Source organism: Carcharhinus amblyrhynchos, chromosome 2 (assembly GCF_965287045.1).
Source record: "Carcharhinus amblyrhynchos chromosome 2, sCarAmb.v2.hapA, whole genome shotgun sequence".
Taxonomy (NCBI): Eukaryota; Metazoa; Chordata; class Chondrichthyes; order Carcharhiniformes; family Carcharhinidae; genus Carcharhinus; species Carcharhinus amblyrhynchos.
In genome coordinates, this window is record NC_137325.1 from 37,677,768 (window position 1) to 37,701,085 (window position 23,318).

General features: G+C 43.6%; 1 protein-coding gene across 1 annotated transcript in view; it reads right to left on the reverse strand.

Annotated features, from left to right (window-relative positions):
* nedd9 (neural precursor cell expressed, developmentally down-regulated 9) overlaps positions 1–22,497 on the reverse strand; it is a 66,784-nt gene extending 44,287 nt beyond the window's left edge. The window contains exon 1 of the mRNA XM_080204694.1: positions 22,331–22,497. Coding sequence (XP_080060820.1) covers positions 22,331–22,342 — 12 coding nt within the window. The 5' untranslated portion in view covers positions 22,343–22,497. The remainder of the gene's footprint in view (positions 1–22,330) is intronic.
* Positions 22,498–23,318: the final 821 nt, after the last annotated feature.

A 23,318-nucleotide genomic window follows, 5' to 3' on the forward strand; every position in this document is an offset into this window, starting at 1 on the left:
TGTCTGTGACAGTATCAGTAACATTTCATGTATACTTACAAGTCAGGCATACATTAATGTATGTAAACGTAACTGGCTAAATCAAGGGCTGAGCAGAACTGTATATAATTGTCGCTGGTAATAAACTTCAAGAAATTGTATTCAACCAGAACACTCATCATTCTCAATATCACCAATTTTCACAGATACACCATTGAATGCATTCTTTTTGGTTGTATCACAGCTTGGTGTGGCTCTAGCTTTGACCAAGACTGCAAGAAACTACAAAGAACTGTGAAAGTAACCCAGTCCATCACACAAACCAGCTGCTGCCATCATACTTTGGATGGGCCTACCATATATTAAACTGATCTTTCTCTGCAACCTAGTTATGACTGTAACACTGCACCCGCTCCTTTCCTTCTCCCCTATGTGCTCTATGAATGGTAAGTTTAGTCTGCATAGTGTGCAATAAACAATACTTTTCACTGTTTCCCAATATGTGACAATAATAAATCAAATATCTTGCAGAGCATAAAGACAGATCCCTACATCAAGGCCCTCAACAAAAAATGATGACTACAGAGCACAAGCGACCAAGACATCTTGGTGATGGAATGGACATGGGCTTGAAGCTCAGCTCGGAACCAACTAGCAGATGGAGCTTGAGTGACGAGAGGTAGGAGTTGGATTTTGAATGTTCAGTTTCTGGAATGTTCAGTACTGAGCTTTGAAGTTCTGACTCAATGACCTGTCTTCGGATGTTTGTCTACAGGCTAACACTGAATGTGGCTGCTAAAAGATACGCAAACACTTGTTTGCTTGACCTGGTAGCGTTGGGGTACTGTCATCAATAAACTCCTGTGGCCAGGGTCTTCTTGAGGCACGTGCGAATGTTAATTCTCTCAACCATACATACAACAAATAAATTTGTAGTCACTGTGAAAGGTACATTAAACAGGGAAGTACTGAGCAACAAGTGTCCATTAACTGAATGTGGTGATAATTGCCTTAGAATAACTAAGAAGGGAATAAGCTAATTTTTTAAATAAAAGATGTTATATTCCAACATCAAACTAAATATAACAGACTGCTTTCTTTTGAAGAAGCCACAAGCACATTTTTAAGAGAAAAAGTCAGAGGTCAAAACAACAGGATCGCCTCACCATTATTTTACATTAATTTGTGGTTAACACATGAGCTCTCGGTTAAACAAGTCCTATTAGTGCAGTTCAGTGCATGTAAGTTGTAGCTTCATTGGTAGCACTGTCACCTGAGAGGCAGACAGATTGGGTCCTGAAGTGAAGCTTGAACCTGAACAGAAAAATCAAGGCTGACACACTCTGGCAGTATTGAGGGAGACCGTGTGGCATACTGAGGGAGCGTTGCATTGTCAGAGGTGCCAATTTTCAGACAAGGTATTAAACCAAGGCTCCATCTGCCCTTTCAGGTATGTAAAAGGATTCAACATTACTTTGAAGAGCAGAGGGGATGCATGTGCCCCATCACCAGCCCCAACACACCCAGGGTCCTGGTCAATATTTATCCCTCAATCAGGATCACAGAAACAGATTATCTGGTCATTATCACATAGCTGTTTATGGGAGCTTTTGCTGCTGCGTTTCCCACATTACAACAATGGCTTCCAAAGTATTTATTGGCCCTAAAGCACTCTGAGATGCCCAGTCATCTAAAAGGCGTAAATCTTTTTCTTTCAAGCTGATAAAGAAAATACTGGTTGTAGAGAAGATGCCACAAAACAACAACGTTAAGTGCACAGATACCCCAAAAGGGAAATAAAACAACTCATGTTTGGTCCAAACTGTTTCTTGCTTAACTGATGGAAATCAGGGCTTTTGTTTTTCTGTCTGGCCTTGCTAATGAACCCTTCCTCCTCAAGTACATGACGTATTACTGCTTTCTTAGCAACTGAGTGGGATTGGAATTTCTTGTAGGGTTTTCCCAACTGATAACTATTACCTCATTGGAAACCCCTTATGCCAAAGTTGCCAAAGTTGGACAGTGTTGGATCAAGCGAGAACAGCTGTGTGAAAAACTTACCAGCTTCCTTCTCTCACCTGATTTAATGGCACTTTGTGCAATTTCAAAGTGCTGGCAAGGGAAACACAAGTCAGCTGGAGAGGCTGATCCTAGGCTCACCAGCAAAGCCAGGATTATGTGGTTGCAGTGCCTATTTTAAAAACGAGAGTGCCCCGATCTCAAAGTCACACTGAATGCGCCCCTCCCCCCCTCCCTTCCTGTGGAGATCGGGACCAACACTCCTACCCCCATCAAGGCAACTTCCTTTGGGTCAGTCAGTCAAGGGTCTTCCCTCGCACCCCCCCAATCATGATAGCTCTTCCCCCACCACCATAAACAAGGGGATGCCCCTCCCCCAATGGAGGAGCTTTACCCCCTTGCCAGAGCCCCCCTGTCATAGCACACTTCGTGTTCCCACTTGGCAAGGGAAATGCCCAGCCTTGGCTTTCAATGCCAAAGGCCACCAGGCACCTCTGTGTCTCTGGCATGGTCTAAAGTTTTTGCTTTAGCCAAGCTAATGCTGAGTGTGATAGCAGAGGTTGTCAGTACAACATTATCCCTGATGATCTAACCAGCGTGATTAGCACTGATTAGCATGACTTAATGGTAGTCAGTGTAGGCCCAATGGGTGGTGGGGCCTTTCTGTCAGGGTCCGATTTTACCATTTTCACTCCATGTGATGAAACTGTGCATAACGCAGATCCGACTTAGAAATCTGCTTTCAGGTCGCTCGCTCGCCCCCCCCGCCCCATACACACTTAGCCTGGAACAAACATCTCCAGTCCCATTCACGCTATGGGCAGGGCTTAGTGCGGCTGGGACAATCACAGCTCTGAACAGTGCATGTGCAATTGGAAAAAAATTTGAAAAAGCCAGCCTGTGTCAGATTGTTCCCAGGTCACAGAAAACGGCCTGGGAGCAAAACACGGGAGCGATGGCACACACATACATCACTGTCCCCCTTATCCATCTCCCCATTACCCACACACACCACTGTCTCGGTCTGCCTTGTGTCCAACGAGGGGCATACACGCGATGGGTCGTACTAGGGCTGCTCTTGGTTGTTCGAGAATAGCCTAGTGCTTCATGTCGTTCGTGTGTGCCTAAACTGGACCAGATACTGGGCAAGACGACAGCTCAGTGACTATTGCTGATTGCTGTGCAGACACATGGATTTGGGCCGGTGTCTGTGGGAGTTTGCGCATTCTCCCCGTGCTTGCGTGGGTTTTCTCCAGGTGCTCCGGTTTCCTCCCACACCCCAAAGATGTGCTGTTAGGCTGACTGGCAGTAATAAATTGTCCCTAAATCAGTTTCCCTCAATGTGGATGGCCATAAAACATTAGACAAGGGTCGTGGGTGGAGAGGGGGACTGGTGGTGTTGAGATGGCGGCGCGGGCTTGTTGGGCCGAAGGGCCTGTTTCCCGGGCTGTTTTAGTTCTTTGTCCCCCTTATCAGTCCCCCGCTACCCAGACCAATCACTCCCCTTCCCCCACCAATCGCCTGCAGAGTGGCACTGGACCCTCCTGCCCCAACCAGAGATCCATTTGCACCACCCCCCCCACAGTGAGCAATCGGGCCTCCTTCCTCCCAGCAGCCACTCCCCACCAGGCAACGATCTGGCCTCACACCCACCTCAAGAGAATGGTCTGACCTCACTCATCTCCCCCACACCCCCCAGATGAAAATTGACCCACCTCCTCTTCCCTCCCCACCGAACAATGATCAACCCTGCCCCCCAACACCAGGCAACGGTCAGCACTCAGCCCTCCCCCCCCAAACCAGACAACAAATCTGGCCTCACTCCCCTCTTCCCCCCCCCCCCAGCCAGAGAATGATCTGACCCGCTTCCCCTCTTCCCCCTCCACCATGGATCTGAGTCAGAGAGCTGTTGGAAACACTCAACGCGCTGTTCAGCAGCTGGAGCACCCGAATCAGACTTTTATTCAGCAGGTCCAAAGAACAAAGAGAACAACCCAGCACGGGAAACAGGCCCTTCGGCCCAACGAGCCCGCGCCACCGTCCACTACGGTGCAGATCCGGATTGGCAAACTTGGCGGTAAAGGGGGAATTGCTGATGGAGTTGGGCAGGCAGTTTATTCATTCAACTTAAATGCATGCAAATCGCCGTTGCACCCGTTTTGGGTGCGCACCGAATTACTGCCATTCCAGTAAAGTGGCAATCTGCGCGGATGCGGGCTCGGATGTTAATGGACTCGCACCCGACTTTACCACATTTTCGCGTCTGAAAACGGGCGCAAGGCAATGGTAAAATTGGGCCCTACGACTCTTTTGCTCCCCAGCTGTGTGCATCTTGGCAGTGGGAGGCGGTACACAAGGACTGGCAGTGGGGTTCTGTAGTCCCACTGTTGTCAGTGGCATTTCCTGTTTATGTCACCCCCCCCACTGGGAAACCTGCGGGAGGGCGTGACCAGAGAATCACACTAATATGAATGGCCGGAGTTCTCCAACCTATGACTCTATGACCAACGTTCCTCACTAGAAAAGCTCCACATTTTACACCCTCCAAGGTGTTGTACTTCCACCCCAGTTCTTCTTCCAAACTCCCTTCAGATCCAGTCTAAAATTCCTTCTTCCCAGACCTTTTGATGCTTCCCCTTAGCCCCATTCTTCTCACCATTGGCGGCAGTCTTCACCTCATCTTGCTGTAACTCTCCAGAACTCCTTCACTCAGTTTCACCCCGCTCCTTTCAACTTTCTTAAATTCCACGTCAGGCCAAACTCCGAATGACCTCTTCACTTCCCTTTGCATAATGGCCTCGTGATTAACTGACTCAGTACTGACTGGACATCAGCTATGGGATTATATTTTCATGCTCTATTTACCAACTAAACCACAGAGTAAACTTCCTCTGAGAACATGTGACAAGCCTCTCAACTGCAAGAACAAATCACTACTTCAAGTTGACACCCTTTTGGTATTTTCATAATGAAATAATTTATTTACTCCTTTATATTGATTTTGAACTGTATTATTGAATCATAGAATCCCAACTCTGATCAAGGGTTTGGGATAGGAATGCCAGCTCTGATTTTGGGGAGCGGTGGGGGAGGGGTGCGCATGGTGGAGCCTCTGAGACCTCAGTGGTGGGCTTGGGGCAGTCGTAGTTCATTCAAGTGCAGATGGGCTTTGCTGGTGTGTTGAGCCCACCCCTGCCTCCACTCCATGATGGTGTTTTTTTGTGGCAGTTTGTTAAGATCGGGAGAGAAAACTGGCATGTTTATCCAGAGATTTTTTTTCTAAGTAAAAAAAGTCATAGGCACAGCTTTGTAGGACTATGTCATTGAATAGCAGTGCACAATGGATCTAACAAGCTGTTGGTATGTCTGAGTTAATGCACTTTTAGGCAGCGCTACTGCATCACAGTGCCAGGGACTGGGTTCAATTCCCAGCTAGGGTCACTGTCGGTGCAGAGTCTGCACATTCTCCCTGTGTCAGTATGGGTTTCCTCCAGATGCTCTGGTTTCCTCCCACAGTCCAAAAGACGTGCTAGTTAGGTGCACTGGTCATTTTAAATTCTCCCCAAGTGTACAGGCGAACAGGCGCTGGAGGTGTAGCAACTAGAGAATTTTCATAGTAACTTCACTGCAGTGTTATGTAAGCCTACTTGTGACAATAAATAAATAAAAACTTTAAATTTTGTACCTGGACTGAGTTTCAAACAATTGGTTTATTATAAAGTAAAAATGAGCTTTTTCAACAGTAAATGAAGTTATCAAAAGACATACACTAATATGCATCTCTAATCCAGGGTAAGCTCCAGGCTGCTGCCTGCTTTGGGTGGTCAACTGTGAATGAGAAACTTGCAAAAATGGAAAGGCTACAAGTTTTGCAGTTAGGAAATTCTACACAGAACAGGGTTTTAAAAATGATACACATTCTACTAATTGTTTTCTTGGGAGAAACGTGAAGTCTTATTTTGAGATTCCTCCATCACTTATTGCCTCCCAGGATTGTGACTGTCAGTTACAGAGCTTTTGTTCGGCCAGTGTCACTGGTTTTGCACAAGTCTATTATAAAACTGCCAGCTCTCTAAAGCTGGATGCTGGCCAGACCTTTGATAAGCCGTTCTTCTGGATCACCAGTTTCATGAGGTCCTGGCTTTTGCAAAACTCAACACTTCGGTAACCAGGCAGCACTGGCTCGACATAAAAACACTACGTTTGCTGTCATGTCATTGGAGAGTGAATTAACTGCGGGAAGGCTAGGTCCTGGCCTACAAATGCTAGGCACTGGAATCCAATCTTAAAGGCTCAACACACAGATCCTTTAAAACAGCAGGATATACTTACTGACTGGATCAGATGCAACAACTATAGATATCGTATACAATTACATCACAAAACACATGTTAAGAGGCATACACAATGTGCAAACTGGGGCTACCTCATTTCCTACAACAGTGACTACAGTTCAGAAGTATTTCCTTGTGTGTAAAATACTTCGGGACATTCTGAAATTGAAAAAAAAATGTTTCTATTTTTCATCTAATTGAACAATAAATGTCAGAAAAATGATGCAATTCCAAATTACCGATATGCTTCCCCTCTATATGTACTCTTGTGGATTTTAGTACAAGCATATAAAAACACACTGGAAACTAAAAGAATAGGCACTTAAAGTGATATTCATAGAATCCCTACAGTACTGTTCAGCCCACTGAGTCCACCAACTTCCCAAAAGAACATCCCACCCAGGCCCATCCCCCCTGCTCCTGTAACCCCACACATCCACCTAACCTACTCATCATATTCCCAATATTCTACACTCCCACAACATGTGAAAAATACCCTCCATGCCAGCTCAATATTTTAGTTTGAAACTCGATTCACTTCTGGACCCAGTTGCCAGAAGTGAAGGAGCTTTTTTGTTCTCCGTCTTATGTTACAGTTGTAACCAGGTCTTAAAGGTAGAAAGGACAAGACGTGAATCAAATTTGTATAGTTTTGAAGATAAACTTAAAAGTTTATTTCTTAGTCACATGTAGGCTTACATTAACACTGCAATGAAGTTACTGTGAAAATCCCCTAGTCGCCTGTTTGGGTACACTGAGGGAGAATTTAGCATGGCTAATGTATCTAACCAGCACGTCTTTCGTTCTGTGGGAGGAAACTGAAGCACCCAGAGGAAACCTCACAGACACAGGGAAAACATGCAGACTCCACACAGACAGTGAGCCAAGCCGGGAACTGAACCTGGATCCCTGGTGCAACGAGGCAGCAGTGCTAACCACTGTGCAGTCCTAAGCCAAATATTTAATTTAACCTCTCTGCATGGTTGCATGTATTCTCTTATGGCCTGTAAGACAAGGTGTGACAGGCTCTGAGTCTATTGCAGAATGAAGCACTGTGAAAGCGATGGCATTCAAATAAATAACGTATATTTCATTTATAACTGCACTCAGACAAATACCAAGATGCAGATAGGGAAACACACAAGTAGTTAAAATCTACTGCTTTTCCTCCAAAAGAGGAACAATGTGGAAATGTAGTTAAGATGGCACAAGGGAGTTGTGTCACATTCCCCACTATCATAACTGACCAGAGAAGAACAGGAGTATTGGCATGGCAGGCACAGGTCTATTCTACGTTGGAAAGATGGAGCAGCCTGATGACATATGTTAAATTCCATATATAGGAGGGTCAAGTGATTAATCCCAAAACAAGAACTTGGGAAGGATCCAGGGAGTGGTATGAACAGGCCAAAGTACATTAGGAAAATGTACTCGTGTGGAGTCCAGAAAGAGGGCTCGGATTGGATACTTTGGACACTCCTGTGTGGGCTGATCCCTGCCTATGCTTACTGCCAATCTTTACTCCTTGCATCACATTTATCTTGCCTCACACTGATTCTGCGCTGGGCCCTGACGTCATGATTTTCCATGTAATTCCTGCTGGCTTTGGGTGGGAGCTCACATCATGAAACGTTAATGAGGCCTGTGTGTTAAAACATCCCAGGCTCCACCTTGTCCCCGCATAGAATCCTTACAATACAGGAGGCCATTTGACCCATTGAGTCTGTGCCATTCACAATCCCATCCAGGTCCTATTCCTGTAACTCTACATATTTACCCTGCTAATCCCCCTGACACTAGGGTCAATGTTGGGGGCGGGGGGGGGGCTGCGGTTTGCCTTTGCTTGGATTGTAGATCCTGCCAACACGAAAGATGGGAAAATCCCACCAGTTCACAGTTTTACACGCTCATTCTTCTGGTACAGTTTTCCAGTATAATTCCATCTCTGATCACAATCTTTTCCAGAAATCTCTCATCATCTATGACTAATTTCCAGAAACCGGAACTACTCATTGAATTTCATGTAAACTTCACCGCTGGCAAACTTTTAGCGTGGGCTAGTTGAAAATGATGTATTTAAAATATCCCCTCAGAAGTGACATCAAAGACAAACATTTTGTCTAACCTCAGGCAGTAGGTTGTGCTCATTGTTATCTCGTAATTAAATTCAGACTAACCAGTTCTCTTGGGAGTACACTGGGAGAGTCCCAACAGCAGAATAGAAGAGACTTTGATGGCTTTAAACAAATATTTATTAACTCCCTTACTTTTCTGCACTGCTTTACTTAACAGTTGTGGCATAAAATCTGTTTTTTTTTTTAAATACAAAAAGTATCTGTTGATTTTTGCTAATGTGTAGTCTCAATTTATGCTATGACCTAGCAAGCATGTACACTGGGAAACGACATGGGAGATTTTTAGATCCTTGGGCCATGATGGGACCTATTCTGGGGGGTGCAGTGGGTCAGCCAAAGATCCATCGACTTTCAGCAGGGGTGAAAGTCCTGGCCTTGCTCCAAGTATGTGAGGGTCTGTCTTGGAAGCACAACTTGTGAAACCTACCCTATAATGTAGCAGGTACATTTTTCAGGTGTGGGGGCTAGTTGCTGAGATTGGCAGCCCATTGTCATTTTTTACAATTATTTGTTAGAGCACAAGTAATAACACCTGCATTTATATAGCACCTTTAACATGGTGAAACATCCCAAAGCACTTTGTAGGAGAATTAATGGACAAAATTTCATCCTTGAGCCATGTAAGAAGATATTAGTGCAGTGACTAAAAGCTCGATCAAACAGATCGGTTTTAATAAATTTTATAAAAGGAGGTGAATGGAGGTATTTGGGATGTGAATTCCAGAGGTGAGGCCCAGAGACAACTGAAGGCATGGCCACCAATAGCAAGATGTAGGAAGTGAAGGGTGTGCAATCTACCAAATTTGGAAGAACACAAGAATTCTCCAGGATGTAGGGCTGGTGGAGGTTACAGAGACTGGTTAAATGTTCTGATGTCTCAACAGCAGTGCCATGCCGAACACTGGTGAAGTTCTACTCTGAGTGAATGTGGGTTTAAATACAATCAAATTGTGCCCACAGTTTAACAATCTTCAGCATTTGGCTGATTCAGCCTGGTGATTAAATTGAACTGGCAAAAAAAAAGCAAAGACCTCTCCCATCCTATGTTTAAAGTTCGTTTTCCCCGGCGATAGTATGTTTGACTAGGATGTGTTTGCACTGCTGCACCCAGTTCCTGTACCATAATTGGCCCTCCTTATTGTTATCAAAACTTTTCTTTAGAAAGGTTCCTTTGTGAAATACATGGTTGATTAAAACTCTGATCACCCACACAAATGGGTGCTAGTTGCGTTAACACAGCTGTGATGAGCTTATTGCCATATTTACTGGATCTTTCATCTGGACACCTGTCTGTATTAGTGAACCTCATTGCAAACTGGGGTCCCAGTACATTGATGCAATTGCAAGAGACAACATGCTCTGTTCAGATGTACTGGGAAATGAAAAGAAAAACTAACTGGAAAGTGATGTCTGTGGGGCCAGGAGTGAGATTGAGAATAACATGGGTAATTGGAAGTGTAAATTACCTATATTTGGAAAGCGCAGTAATGGGCCCAGTGTTCAAATGTAGATTTAGGCCAATAGGCTTGCTGTCTTTTTAATTTAACAAGATTAAAAACAGAAGTTTTGGTTCCAAGTCTGAAGTATTGTGGCTTCAGGGAATGTTTGCATCATTTAGTGAGTAAATTTGATCCTTTTCTTGGAAAAATTAAACTACCCGACTTGCATGTGAAAGAATCATTTCAGTTCAACTGGTTACCAACTGCCACAAGCCACCCCCTGACTATGAGACAATCTATCCCAGGCCGCTGTTGACTTGCTCATGGATATGTGCTCTGAGCAATGCACGGGCACCTCAGGGTTCAATAAATAACCTCAAAGTCTCCTTCCCTTCTTGTGAGCGAAGCACAGACAAATTCACAGGTCATCTACTCCCAACATGAGCCTGCGCTCATTAATTCATTTGGGAAATCTCGTGATACAGCACACTGATCTCCAAGCCTTCTTTCTCCCCCGATCTGTATCTCAATAAAGTACCAGCAAATTCAGAATTACAATGAATTGTTCCGAAACTGCCTTTCTGACAAATATGTGGATGTACTGTTCACTTATTAAACAGCACCAAAATTTGTTTCAATCATTGAGCTCTCATAAAAACTCCACTAATACAAGACAACACAGCAACATAAAATGTCTTTCAATGCCCATCAGAAACAAGGTTGTCTTGTAACATTTTCAAACAACATCCTCTCCTTAAGGGACTCAATCACAGTAGATTTCCAATAAGCAGAGGTTAACTGTTTTCTTGTAGAGTTAAATGCTGTAGAACTTCAATTGCTGAGATTAGAAATACCATTTTGTATCCCTCTCCCCCTCACAAATCACTTTAAATTTGCACAGTGAAGATTAAACCATTTCATTTTGTCAACGTGACCATAGGAATATAAGTCACAATCATTCTTATTCACCCTTTGAGGCAAAGATGACCATGCTCATTGAACGTAGTGCTGTAAGTAGGACAGGACACCACAGACTATTTAAGTTTTGGATGAGTTGCTGGCTTGGATTTTGTGTTTCTGGTACGTGCTTGCTTTTGAAGGAAGCCACGTTATTTCTATTTGGTTGTGTCAGGTGCTGCAGTCCTGGATGAGCTTTCCCTGGGACTTGAAATTGATATCAAAACTCTACAGTGAAGAGTATCCTTGGAACATTTCCTTTGACAGCCTTGAGAACGCACTCCAGGATCAAGGGATGGGATTTTCTGGCCACATGCACCTCAAAACTCAAAAATTCCACCCAAGTTCAAATGGAGCTTTCCATGCCTCTCGTCCATTATGATTCCCTTAATGGGTGGAATGGGAAAATTTGCCCCAAGCTCTTCATAGAAGAGTTGCTTTGGTGGGTGAGTACTAGGCAATCTGGTTTACTGGGTTGTTAGTGTCTCAGTATAGTGTGGATGCATGGCATTCAGGTCAGATGAGCACTTCTAGTATCTGTAGTATCTGGTATTTTGATCTGATCAGAAGTTTCTGAAGGCAGCTCGAGTCAAGCTTCTTGGCATGATGCTGGTACACACACAAATCTTGCCTGCATACAGCACAGTGCTTTATAAACTTTCATAATAACTCTTCTTTTCCAGACTAACACTAGATATTTGAAGTCTATGCTTACTTTGGCAATTCTGGATGTGTCGCACCATTAATAGACAGCTCGAGAGAGATAGCGTGCTGCCATGATAAGTAAACTTCTCCACAGTTGACAGGTTTGGGTCTTGTACCAAAACGTTGGCTCAAGAGAAGGCTTTCCTGGAACAAGCTTGTACATCTCTTCAGCTTTCTTCATGCTAATCCTAAGGCTAACGTTGTTGCATTACAGAACAGGTTCATGCTAAGTGCATGTCCAGCTGTGGAATCGACAACCAGTGCACAGTAAATCGGCAAACAGAAAATTGCAAAGTATGTCCTTGGAGACCTTGGTCTTTGTATGGAGTTGTCCAAGATTGAGTAGCTTCCTATTCAAGTGATATGTGATTTTGATGCCAGGATCACCATCATGGAAGGCACTGGAAAGCTTGGCAAGAAAAACATGGAAGATTTGGAGATAACACACAGAGCCCTGTTTAACTTCCATTAGTAACTGAGACACAGTCAGAACACTCATCGTGATTTAGGACATGCTGTCATGGAACTGTCAAACCACTGTGATGAATTTCTCAAGACAGACAAATTTCTCTATTATCTTCCAAAGGCCTTCACGGTTGTTTGTGTCAAAGACTTTGGTCAAATCATCAAACGTGGTGTACAGGCCCATGTTCTGTTGTTGGCATTTCTCTTGGAGCTTTCTAATTGCAAACACCATATTTGTGATTCCTCTAGGCATTGACTTCTTGTCTTGTAGACCTCAGCTGGGATAGCACCAGCTCCTGGAACAGGAGTTAAACTGCATTTGTCATTCTTAAACAGCATGGGAGGTTTATCAAGAGAGGAGTTAATGGCAACCTAGTGACTGCTTCTTAAATGATGGATGGTCCAATTGAGGGTATGGTTAAAGTGTTCAGCCATCCGTCTATAATCTGACTTTTTCCTGTGGATCAATCAGAAATCCCACTGATGGATTTGAATGCCGTAGAATTACTTCCAGTTTTTGTGATCTGCATATGACTAAAGTTCAGAATGATGTAAATAATCACAACTGTTAAAAAATCCTAGGAAGCTCCAGATGGAATCTCTGACTCCAAAACCAGAGTCCACCCAAATGCCAACACCCTTTGTCAACGCCAGCTAAAATAAACTGCTCCAATCCTGCACATTATCTTTTGAGTCATAAAACCAAATTAAAATATTTTTATTGCAGCCTACAAACATTAATCTATGCCTATGACGTTACATTCAGGTAGTACCTACGGAAATATTGCAGGGGGGAGCCAGTAATTATTTAATTTGAAGGTGCTGGTTTAAATTATGGCTCAAAAGCACAGTAATTCTTAAGTGGAACCTCGTCATGATGTAATGACTTTGACGGCACCAGTTTTCAGAGATCAAATGGAATTAGATTGCTCTGACATTAGACAGCCACAGGCCTAGTCACCATGAAACCTGACACCAAGAATGATTAGTTGTACGTGGTTACAGATCTCACCATTTACATTGCCTGTAGAAACAGGTCAGGAGTGTGGGCAGTGTTTCAGTTTGTCGGTGTTTGCTGCCATTGCTATTAAGATGGCAATCACCTGCCAAATTTCAGAGGAGATAAATGCAATTGGTGCAGGAAACTTACTTTGCAAAATATCCAATCGCAGATTATTATCTTTACCAGAGAAACAATTATATTGAAACGAGATCTACTTTAAAGGGGATGGAATCCTCAAGCTAAACAATTGCTTAAAAAATGACAGCAGCATCCTGTCCTACTTAAAGGCCCCGGGCAACTCTAACAAGGTGCAGCACCCAGAACTAGAAGAATTCTAATTAACTTATCATCAACAGATGACATGTAGCAGTTGGCAGGGAGAGCAGGGAACAAAAAAAAGAGGAAAATTATTGATAGAATTTAAAAATTTTACTTCAAAGGAAAAGTCTTTGGTCTGATGAAAGACGAACATCTTAACCCATCTGTTCTTTTTATTGCTTCTTCCTGTAACTCTCCAGACTGTTCCATATTTACTAAAATATTGATTGATTGTTAGACTAATGTTTGGATCGATGTTCGAGGCAACACTTGTAGGAATACAGGAAAGTACAGAGTCTGCAGCCCATGCCAAAAACTAGTATCCTCCATCGTTCACTTCCTCAAAATCCCAATCCCATTTTCCAACAACTTGTCTCCTTCTACTGCCTCCCGGGGCAGTCTGCTCTACACATTCGCCACTTGTTGTGTAAAGCACTAATTCTAAAATCTGTAAAGTTTATTTATTAGTGTCACAAGTAGGTTTACATTAATACTATAATGAAGTTACTGTGAAAATCTGCTAGTCATCACACTCTGACAACCTGTTTGGGCACACAGAGGGAGATGGCCGATTCACCATGGGGAGAATGTGCAGGCTCCATGCAGACAGTGACCCTAGGCAGGAATTGAAGCCAGGTCCCTGGTGCTGTGAGATAGCAGTGCCAACCACTGTGCTGCCCATTCTTTATTCTTTCAGAGTCCTGCTTCCCTGGTTCAGGGCAAATCTTAAACATTTTAGGATATTCCTGTCTTGCCAAATTCCAGGCCATTAATGTGTCTCCGGAATAAAAAAAAACTTTCCAGCTGCTCAACACCACCATCTCCACCAACCACTCCAACCCCCTCAGTCTGCATGCCTTAAGCTAGGTCTCAGTTTGATTGCACTGTATCAATATCTGGGTACCCTTGCTGCAATTAGGAACCAGAATTATACAAGATATGGCCTTGTGAAGATTCCTTGGGCAGAATTCTCTGATCCTGTCTGTGCCTGCTCTGCTGCAAGTGAGAACGGAGAAATTGGTGTTCCAGCTAAAACTTTCAGTAATGCCGCACTATCCCAGCCATGGAGGTTGGAGATGGAGGTTTTTTGGTGATTCTCACCTCTAAAGGCTACTGTGTTACTCCTCTGGCCCCACATAGTAAGAACTGGATTGGTTTTCCATATTACAGTGTCAGAAATACTGGGCTATGAAAGATCAACAGAACCAGGGCGGCATGGTGGCACAGTTGTTAGCATTGCTGTCTTACAGCACCAGGGACCCAGGTTCAAAACTGGTCTCTGTCTGTGTGGAGTGTGCACTTTCACCCCATGTCTGCATTGGGTTTTCTCCCACAGTCCAGAGTTATTCAGGTTGGGTGATTGGCCATGTTAAATTGCCCCTTAGCGTCAGGGGGATTATCAAGGTAAATACGTGAGGTTACGGAGATAGGGCCTAGGTGGGATCGTTGTCGGTGCAGACTCGATGGATTGAATGGCCTCTTTCTGTATTCTGCTATTATAAAATCTTATCACAGACCCATCAGGTGCAGTGACCTACTGTGGCAACAATGTTGAAATATTTTTCTAAGAGTTTAACACAAGTCAAAGCACACCATTTCTAGAAAAGCAGTTTTCTAGTAACTAAATCTAAACTTTTGTACAACATAGATTCCCAAAAAAACTCACTGTTTCTAAACAGCACATATACCATTAGAAAGCCTTTAAGTAGTTAGGTAGAAATTTTAATGGAGTACTGTGTAAAAGGTCACATTCCTTCTGTAGTCTGCGATAACAGAAAAGTAACAAGCAATCTAAAAAGTTGTACACTTTCCATCAATATGGCTGATAAGTAAAATTAGGAGACTGATCCATTTCACATTTTCTTCATGGCAAATTAATACATACAATACTCAGGAACTCAGAAAATATTGAAGGCCAGAAAAGTACACATTTCATGGTCCACCTGATTGTCTCAAAAACTAAAGGGCAAACCTTAGACACTCAGAGAGCTGAGAAAGATGTCTGGTGAATTTAAATTCAACAGACATCGTTCTCAACTCTCTACTGACCAGGAGTTAAGATGGCCCTGGCTTGCCAGTCACTCCACTGGCCCCTCACTGACCTCTTTGGAACTAGTTAAAGTCAAGCTTAATACAGTCATCCACTCCCTCATCCAACTATGCCACACCAGAGATCATAAGGAGTCTCACAACACCAGGTTTATCTGGTAGCATAGGCCATTAGCTTTCAGAGCACTGCTTCTTCGTCAGATAATGGGAACTCTGTCCATCGTGTCCTGTGTTTGTCTCCCGAGGAGGTCGGTGCGGTTTTTTGCTGTGGCGCATTGGAACTGTCGATGAGTCGAGCGATGATGTGGACATGCTGGCATTGGGCTGGGGTAAACACAGTGAGAAGTCTGACAATGAGTCGAGCGCCATATCCTGTTCTTATGAGGGCATCTTTCAGCGTCTGGAGGTGCCTGTTGCGATCTTCCTCATCTGAGCAGATCCTGTGTATACGGAGGGCTTGTCTGTAGGAGATGGCTTCTTTCATGTGTTTAGGATGGAAGCTGCAGAAGTGGAGCATCACGAGGTGACCCGTGGGTTTGTGGTAAAGTGAGGCGCAGAGGTGACTGTCCTTGATGGAGATGCATATGGCCAAGAATGCCATCAATTCTGGAGAATAGTCCATGGTGAGTCTGATGGTAGGATGGAATTTGATGTCATCATATGGTGAACAATCACTGAAACAACCATGAGTCCAAAGGAAGAAAATGTCATCGATGTATCTAGAGTATAGCATTGGTTGAAGGTCCTGAGCGGTGAAGTAGTCTTGTTCAAACCTATGCATGAAGATGTTGGCATGTTGAGGTGCGAATTTGGTCCCCATGGCTGTGACGTGTGTCCGCATGAAGAACTGTTTGTTGAAGGTGAAGACATTGTGGTCCAGGATGAAGTGAATGAGTTGTAAAATTGCATCTGGAGACTGGCAGTTGTTGGCATTGAATACTGAGGCAGATGCAGGAATGCCATCGTTGTGGGGGATGCTGTTGTAAAGTGCCAAGACATCCACTGTGATGAAGAGTGCTCCTGGTTCAACTGCTCCATGTGTGCTGAGTTTCTGTAGGAAGTCTGTAGCGTTGCGACAAAAGCTGGGGGTTCTTTGTACAATGGGTTTCAGGATGTCCTCAATGTAGCAGGAGAGGTTCTCCCACAGGGTCCCATTGCCCAATACAATGGGATGGCTGGGTGTGTTTGCCTTCGGGAGGCAGTAGAGATCTTCAATGCAGTGAGTATGTGGGATGAGAGCGTGGAGGATGCTCTGAAGGTCCAGATCAAAGGTCTTGATTAGAGTGTTGAGTTGACGGGTGTGTTCTTCGGTTGGATCTGCGGGTAACTGTCTGTAGTATTCCTCGTTGTTCAGTTGTCAGTACACTTCTTTGCAATAATCTGTTCTGTTCAGGATGACGATGGCCCCTCCTTTGTCTGCTGATTTGATGACAATTTGTGGTTGGTCTTGAGAGTGTGTGGGTGGCATTGTGCTTGGGTGATGTTCGGGGCTGTCTTGAGTGCGGCTGATGAAGCTGGTATTGACGCACCTCCTGATGGCTTGGGCATAGTTGTCAAGTTGAGGGCAGCGGCCTTCCGAAGGAGTTCAATTTGACTCTTTCCTCATCGATTGCTCCACTTCAGATCTCTGTTGGCCGTTCCGGTTCATTGACTGCCACATTGTGTTTGCTGTTGGCCTCTTGGGGTTTGTGGAAGAACTCCCGCAGCCTCATTCACCTAATGAATTCCTGTGTCTGCTGCAAGACTGATGGGGTCTATTTTGGTAGTGGGGCAAAAATTGAGCCTTCAGCTGAGAACTTCGACTTCATTTGGTTGAAGTGTGTAGTCTGACAAGTTGCCAATGGACTTCCCTGCAGTGGTACTGTTTTCTACTGTGGTACCGGGGGAGACTTGGTTACTGTTGGTGGTAATGCCAAGTTCCTCAAGTTTCCTATCCTTGGTATGTGCATGTAGATTGCGTAGTTCCTTTGTCTCATCTGCTTGGCAGAGTTTCGTAGCTGGTTTGCGTCCTGACTGCAAGCTGAGAAAATGGACTCTATTTTGGTTTCCAGGGTGCGGCATTTGCTATAGAGCTGGTGTGTGAAGTGGTTGAGAAGTGTGAGAGAGGTGTGACAGCAAAGTCTCTGCGTAGTCTGTGTTACAGGTTGACCTGAGTGGGTTTGTGATCTGCAGTCCTTTCGGTATCTTGTCTGCTTGCTTGCATCTTTGTAGAACTCCCACTTCCTTGACGAAGGAGCAGCGCTCCGAAAGCTGGTGGCTTTTGCTACCAAATAAACCTGTTGGACTTGTGAGACTTCTTATTGTGTTTACCCCAGTCCAATGCTGGCAGCTCCACATCATTACCAGGGATCGATAGTGTCTTGCTGTACAGTCCATTCTACTCATTTTCAGCCCACTACCTGAAGTGGTTAAATCTATTCTTACCTCCGCACTTTTAAGAAGTTTTGGCAATCTCAGTCCAAGAGCTACATTTTAACTTTCACCCATTGTTAACTTCAGTGAATGACTGATTAGCGTGATACTTGCATGTTGTTAACTGAACACTAGATGGCTCCCCTACGGGAGTTAGCACATTGCAAAATGCCCATTTCAAGATCTCTAGTACTGCTTTTCTTATTAATTTGACAGAATACTCTAGAGGCTCTGGAAATAAAAGCAGTTAGTTCTAACCACAGTAATCCGAGTGTGTATTTGGATAAAAGCACGCATGGTTAAACACCTGTTAATGCAGTCAAATATTACACCAGTGCTCGAGTGAAAGTATCCGTCAGCCAACAAGCACTTTAAAACATAAAAGCGAATAGTTTGTTAGAGTGCCAGCACATTGCAATGAGGAGAGGAACATGTGAACCTTCCATTCCCTGATGTTAGTGGGGAAGGCTAGGAGTGGAGGCAAATGCTTTTATAAAGGGAAAGCTAGAGTTTCTCATCATTACTCCCACCATTGCATCACCCTTCCTTCCACCCACACTATCTACAATTACTCCATATGTAGTAATATCCAAGTATTTCTGCTTGCACGGACCACATTTAATAAAAGAGCCTCAATGGAGGTAATGGGCAGTATGTATAAAATTTAAATTCACATCCCCATCAATTTACTGATATTCCAAGTTGCTGATCCTAACAGATATTGGCATCCTGTCTTAGGACTGACCTACCAATGCATCAACTCTACCACAGAACTCAAAAAAAACCAGGATAAACTAGCAAATAAAAACATAGGCACAAGTAGGACTGAGTTGCAAGCATATTCAGGGATTAAGGGCAATTGGTAATTACAGACATAGCAGCAAAAGCCTGCAAGCAGCTGACCTCTTACCATTTTGTACAGTAACTAGAGGTGAACAATCAATACTTGAAAACGATTACTGCCTTGGTGGCTGTGTAAAGTTTTATCAATCAAAAAGCTGTAACTTACAGAACCACCTTGGAGTAAATTCAGCAACATGAATGAGGGCCTAGGTCCAATGGAAACAGCTAGTTTCTATCCAACAGCATTGGAACAACAACAATGGTGTGTCCTTGCACAAGTTGTAACCTGCCCCAGAGGTTGAGGATGTCTGTGTAATCTAACAAATGACAACCTGCACTTAGAGTCATAGAGGTTTACAGCATGGAAACAGGCCCTTCAGCCCAACTTGTCCATGCCACCTTTTTTTTTAAACCCCTCAGCTAATCCCAATTGCCCACATTTGGCCCATATCCCTCTATACCCACTGTACCCATGTGACTGTCTAAATGCTTTTTAAAAGACAAAATTGCACCCGCCTCTACTACTACATCTGGCAGCTTGTTCCAGACACTCACCACCCTCTGTGAAAAAATTGCCCCTCTGGACACTTTTTGTCTCCCCTCTCACCTTAAACCTATGCCCTCCAGTTTTAGACTCCCCTACCTTTGGAAAAACATATTGACTATCTACCTTGTCTATGCCCTTCATTATTTTATAGGTCTCTATAAGGTCACCCCTCAGCCTCCTACGCTCCAGAGGAAAAAAGTCCCTGACTATCCAGCCTCTCCTTATAACTCAATCCATCAAGTCCTGGTAGCATCCTAGTAAATCTTTTCTGCACTCTTTCTGATTTAATTATATCTTTCTATAATAGGTTGACCAGGATTGCACACAGTATTCCAAGTGTGGCCTTACCAATGTCTTGTACAACTTCAACAAGATATTCCAACTCCTGTATTCAGTGTTCTGATTGATGAAACAAATCATACCGAAAGCCTTTTTCACTACTCTGTCCACCTGTGACTCTACTTTCAAGGAGTTATGAACATGTACCCCCAGATCTCTTGTTCTGTAACTCTTGCCAACGTCCTACCATTAACTGAGTAAATCTTTATAAGGCAATCTGGCCTTAATGGATGTGCTTGGTGGTAGGCAAAATAAATAGTCAACATTGTTTAAGAGGGACTTCTGAAGAGCGACTACATAGTCAGTTCCCAGCACAGAGCAATTATAAATGAAGAAAATCTTGCATTTATAATATCTTTCATGACCTCAGGATGTTGCAGACACTTTAAAGCCAATGAATTAGTTTCTCAAGTGAAGTCACTTGTAACATAGGAAAGAAACATAGAAAAATCAAATTTTAACTCTTCCAAAATCATTCAACCAGACTGGAATAATCCCACAACAAACTGCTGTTCCATACATCTTAGACTCCCATGGGTGCAGTTACCAAGACAATGTCATAAATAGTGCTGGGGTCAGTCCCATTCATGTAAATGTCTCCATCCCCAGGACTTGGGTCCAGCCTCCTTTGTGTGGATTGAGGAAAACTTTATTGCTGCCACCTTAGCACTCTTTTTGCCGATTAATCATTTTTAATATAACCATTTATAAAGCCATTGATGTTGTAATTTGAAAAGCTCAACAGTACTGCAGCTTTGGTAAATGAAGTTGTGACCATATGCAGGTGCTTTTCTCTTCAAAATTCAATGGCTGAAGGGTTTTTATCCAGCTGCCAATTTAAAATTAATATGAACCAAAAGCAAACTGCAATGTTTTCCATAAACTGGCTAGGATCCAAGCAAAGAGTTAGGTGCTTGTCATGTGTGTATAATATCTTAATGCAAAACACAACACGCACAGTACTTTTACTGTATGCCACATCTGTGATTTTAGGCTGATCTGAAGATGAGTGAGGTAAAATGCTCATTGCATAAGATTTCCAAACCACAGCACAGCCAATTTATCTTAACTATTTGACACCAGTCACCTTTACGTGCTATCTATCTCCCTGCTAAATTATTCACACAGTACCTCCAAATTCAAAACCTCTTCTCTACCTCAAGCTAGGGTACAGTTTCTCAGGTGAAAGCAACACTCAATACTGAAGTGGCCATTTGGGTGAATTGAGACAAAGTGTTGGCTATTTGAATTATGCAGGGCAAATAATAACTGGGCACAGCTAGGCAGAGATCAGGAACAGTAACGCTGACTAGTGTGAGAGCCCTGAGACTGATCATGTCTTCACAGCTACCCTAAAATCACCTAATTCAGCACCGAAAGGAAGTAAAGCTTGGCATTGTGTTAGTCAGTGTAGTTAGTGCAGACCACATCACCCAGGGTCTCCCCACTGCTGAAGCTGAGGGGAAACTATCTAATTCCCAATGAGCACCAAGCATAAGCAGGGGACCCTCACTCAACAGATGGTAACACAACAGCGAAATGCTACCAGCTCTGCAAGCTCATTCCTGGACACAATGTCACAGACTAGCTCCATCTTTTCCTTTGTCATTTAGTGGATTGGGTACATTGATTCTGCGGTTGAGCGATTGCTGGATTGTTGTAATAATACATTGTGCCAGTGGAATTTACATCATGATTTCCCAGACACCAAAGTGATTTCTGAAATACAGAAGTCACTTAAAAAGGAATTCGCAAAGCGTCCTAACTCTGCAGCAGATGAGCTGAGAGAGGCAATTCTAAAATAATATGACATTAATGAGATCAGATGTGGGGGAACTATGAGATCTTTTTTATTTTAAAAGGGATATTCAAATCTTGGAAGGGTTGCAGAGCGCGGCGAGATTGCAGAAGCTGAAAGGGACAGAACTATAAGGATTCATGGACTTTCTCATGAAAGACAGAAGAGGCTGACTGCTGATCTGATTATGACGGGGCTTTCAGGATGTGGATTTAAACTGATAGAAATCAGTTTATTTCTATCAAATAAACTGATAGAAATATAAAGGTTGGCCCATCGGCGACGGTATTGAAACCAAAGATTGTAACAGGATCGAAAAATGAGCGGATAGGATTCCGGGTTCAAAATGCAATCACTCAGCTCGGTGAATTCATCAATTTTGTCCAAACAAAAAACCAATCAGGCGCCACAAACCAGCCTAACGCCTATTCCTGGTTCCCCCGTTTCTTAAAACCAGGCTGCTCTGTAATGTCCAGGGCTTTTTTTAAACAACATCATGCTGTTCCTGTGGATGGGAAAGTGTGTAAAGGCAAGATCACGAAAATGTACAGCTAAACAGCGCCGTCACTGAATGCCACATCAACTTAGGAAAAAACTGCAGACCCCCCTCCCCAGCCACCCACACACAATCCCACTCACACGACATACAACTTTCCCCCTTAAAATGTAAGTTTTCTACGAGAAAGAAGACTTCCTGTTAATTTAGCTGCAATGTGAAATTACACAACCTCTAGCCCACTGCGCTTTCAGACTGAAATAAACAAATTCCAGTAATAGCTAACCCCCACCTCCCCAATACAGCGGCAATCTGACACAGCTCAAGTGTAGAAAGTTCGCATTTAGCAGTGAAAAGAGAGCCTGTAGAAATAACTCGGCAAGCCCCTTGCAGTTGGAACTTTCAATCAAGCAGAGCTCCCAGCAGCGCTGCACCCGGCAACAAACTGCAGCGACTGGCAAATAAAGAAGTTAAAAAACAATTTTTTTTTACCTTACGCTTCATTTTAATAATCCTCCCAAAGTGTCAGACTAACCCCTTTGGTTTGCAGGGTGCATACAGCACTGTGGGTCTCAAAACGTCTCACAAGCAGATCATTGCTAAGGCAAAGAATGCAAGTTGAGTGTAAGTAGCAGCTCTGTACAGCGCTCGCCTCTCTGTCTGACTCTCAGCTCCTGTTAGACAGACACGGCAGCGAAACTCCACTTTATTTGCATGATTTGTACAAAGCGGCTTCTCATTGGCTCAATAAGAATTACATCGGCAAAAGGTAGTGCTTCAAAATGACCAGCAAAGAGAGATTTAACAAGGAAACTGAATATCACATCCTCCTCTCAGCTCTGAGGGGAAGGAATTCTTTGTCAGATCAGTCGGATTTGAATAAGATTTTTTCTAAAATATAAGCCCACAAAGCGGATCCTGAAAATCTTATTCCTATGACCTAGCAACCACCAAAACGGCCTCCTAAAATGGATTCATTTCAAAGCTTCATGCACCCAACATGAAATGGCCCAAGAAACAAAACGTTTTCTGTTTATGATCTCTTCTGTTGACCTCCCCCGCTGACATTTCAGTTTGAGTTATGTTTCTCCCTTGTTCGGTGTGAATTCAAAGTGATATGACAGTCAGATTCCAACAGGCCTGTCACTGAAGAAAGACAGCACTGTCCTTGTATGCACACCTGGCTCCACACACTACATATTATCAGCACATTCATTCGAATGATTCAAGTCAAATTTATTATATCATACTCTAACATATATGCACTGACCATTGTATTTCAGCTCAAATTACCCACTGTCCCACTTATTCTTAGCTCCTCACATCATGGACCTGAATTCCCACTGCCTAATTTACCACGTGGACAATGACACACCCAGATGTTACCTGCACAGAGGTGGGATGACTGTAGATAGAACATGAGTACCAGCTTACTGCTGAAGACAGTGGATGCTGTACCATTTGGGTGGTCTTTCATTGA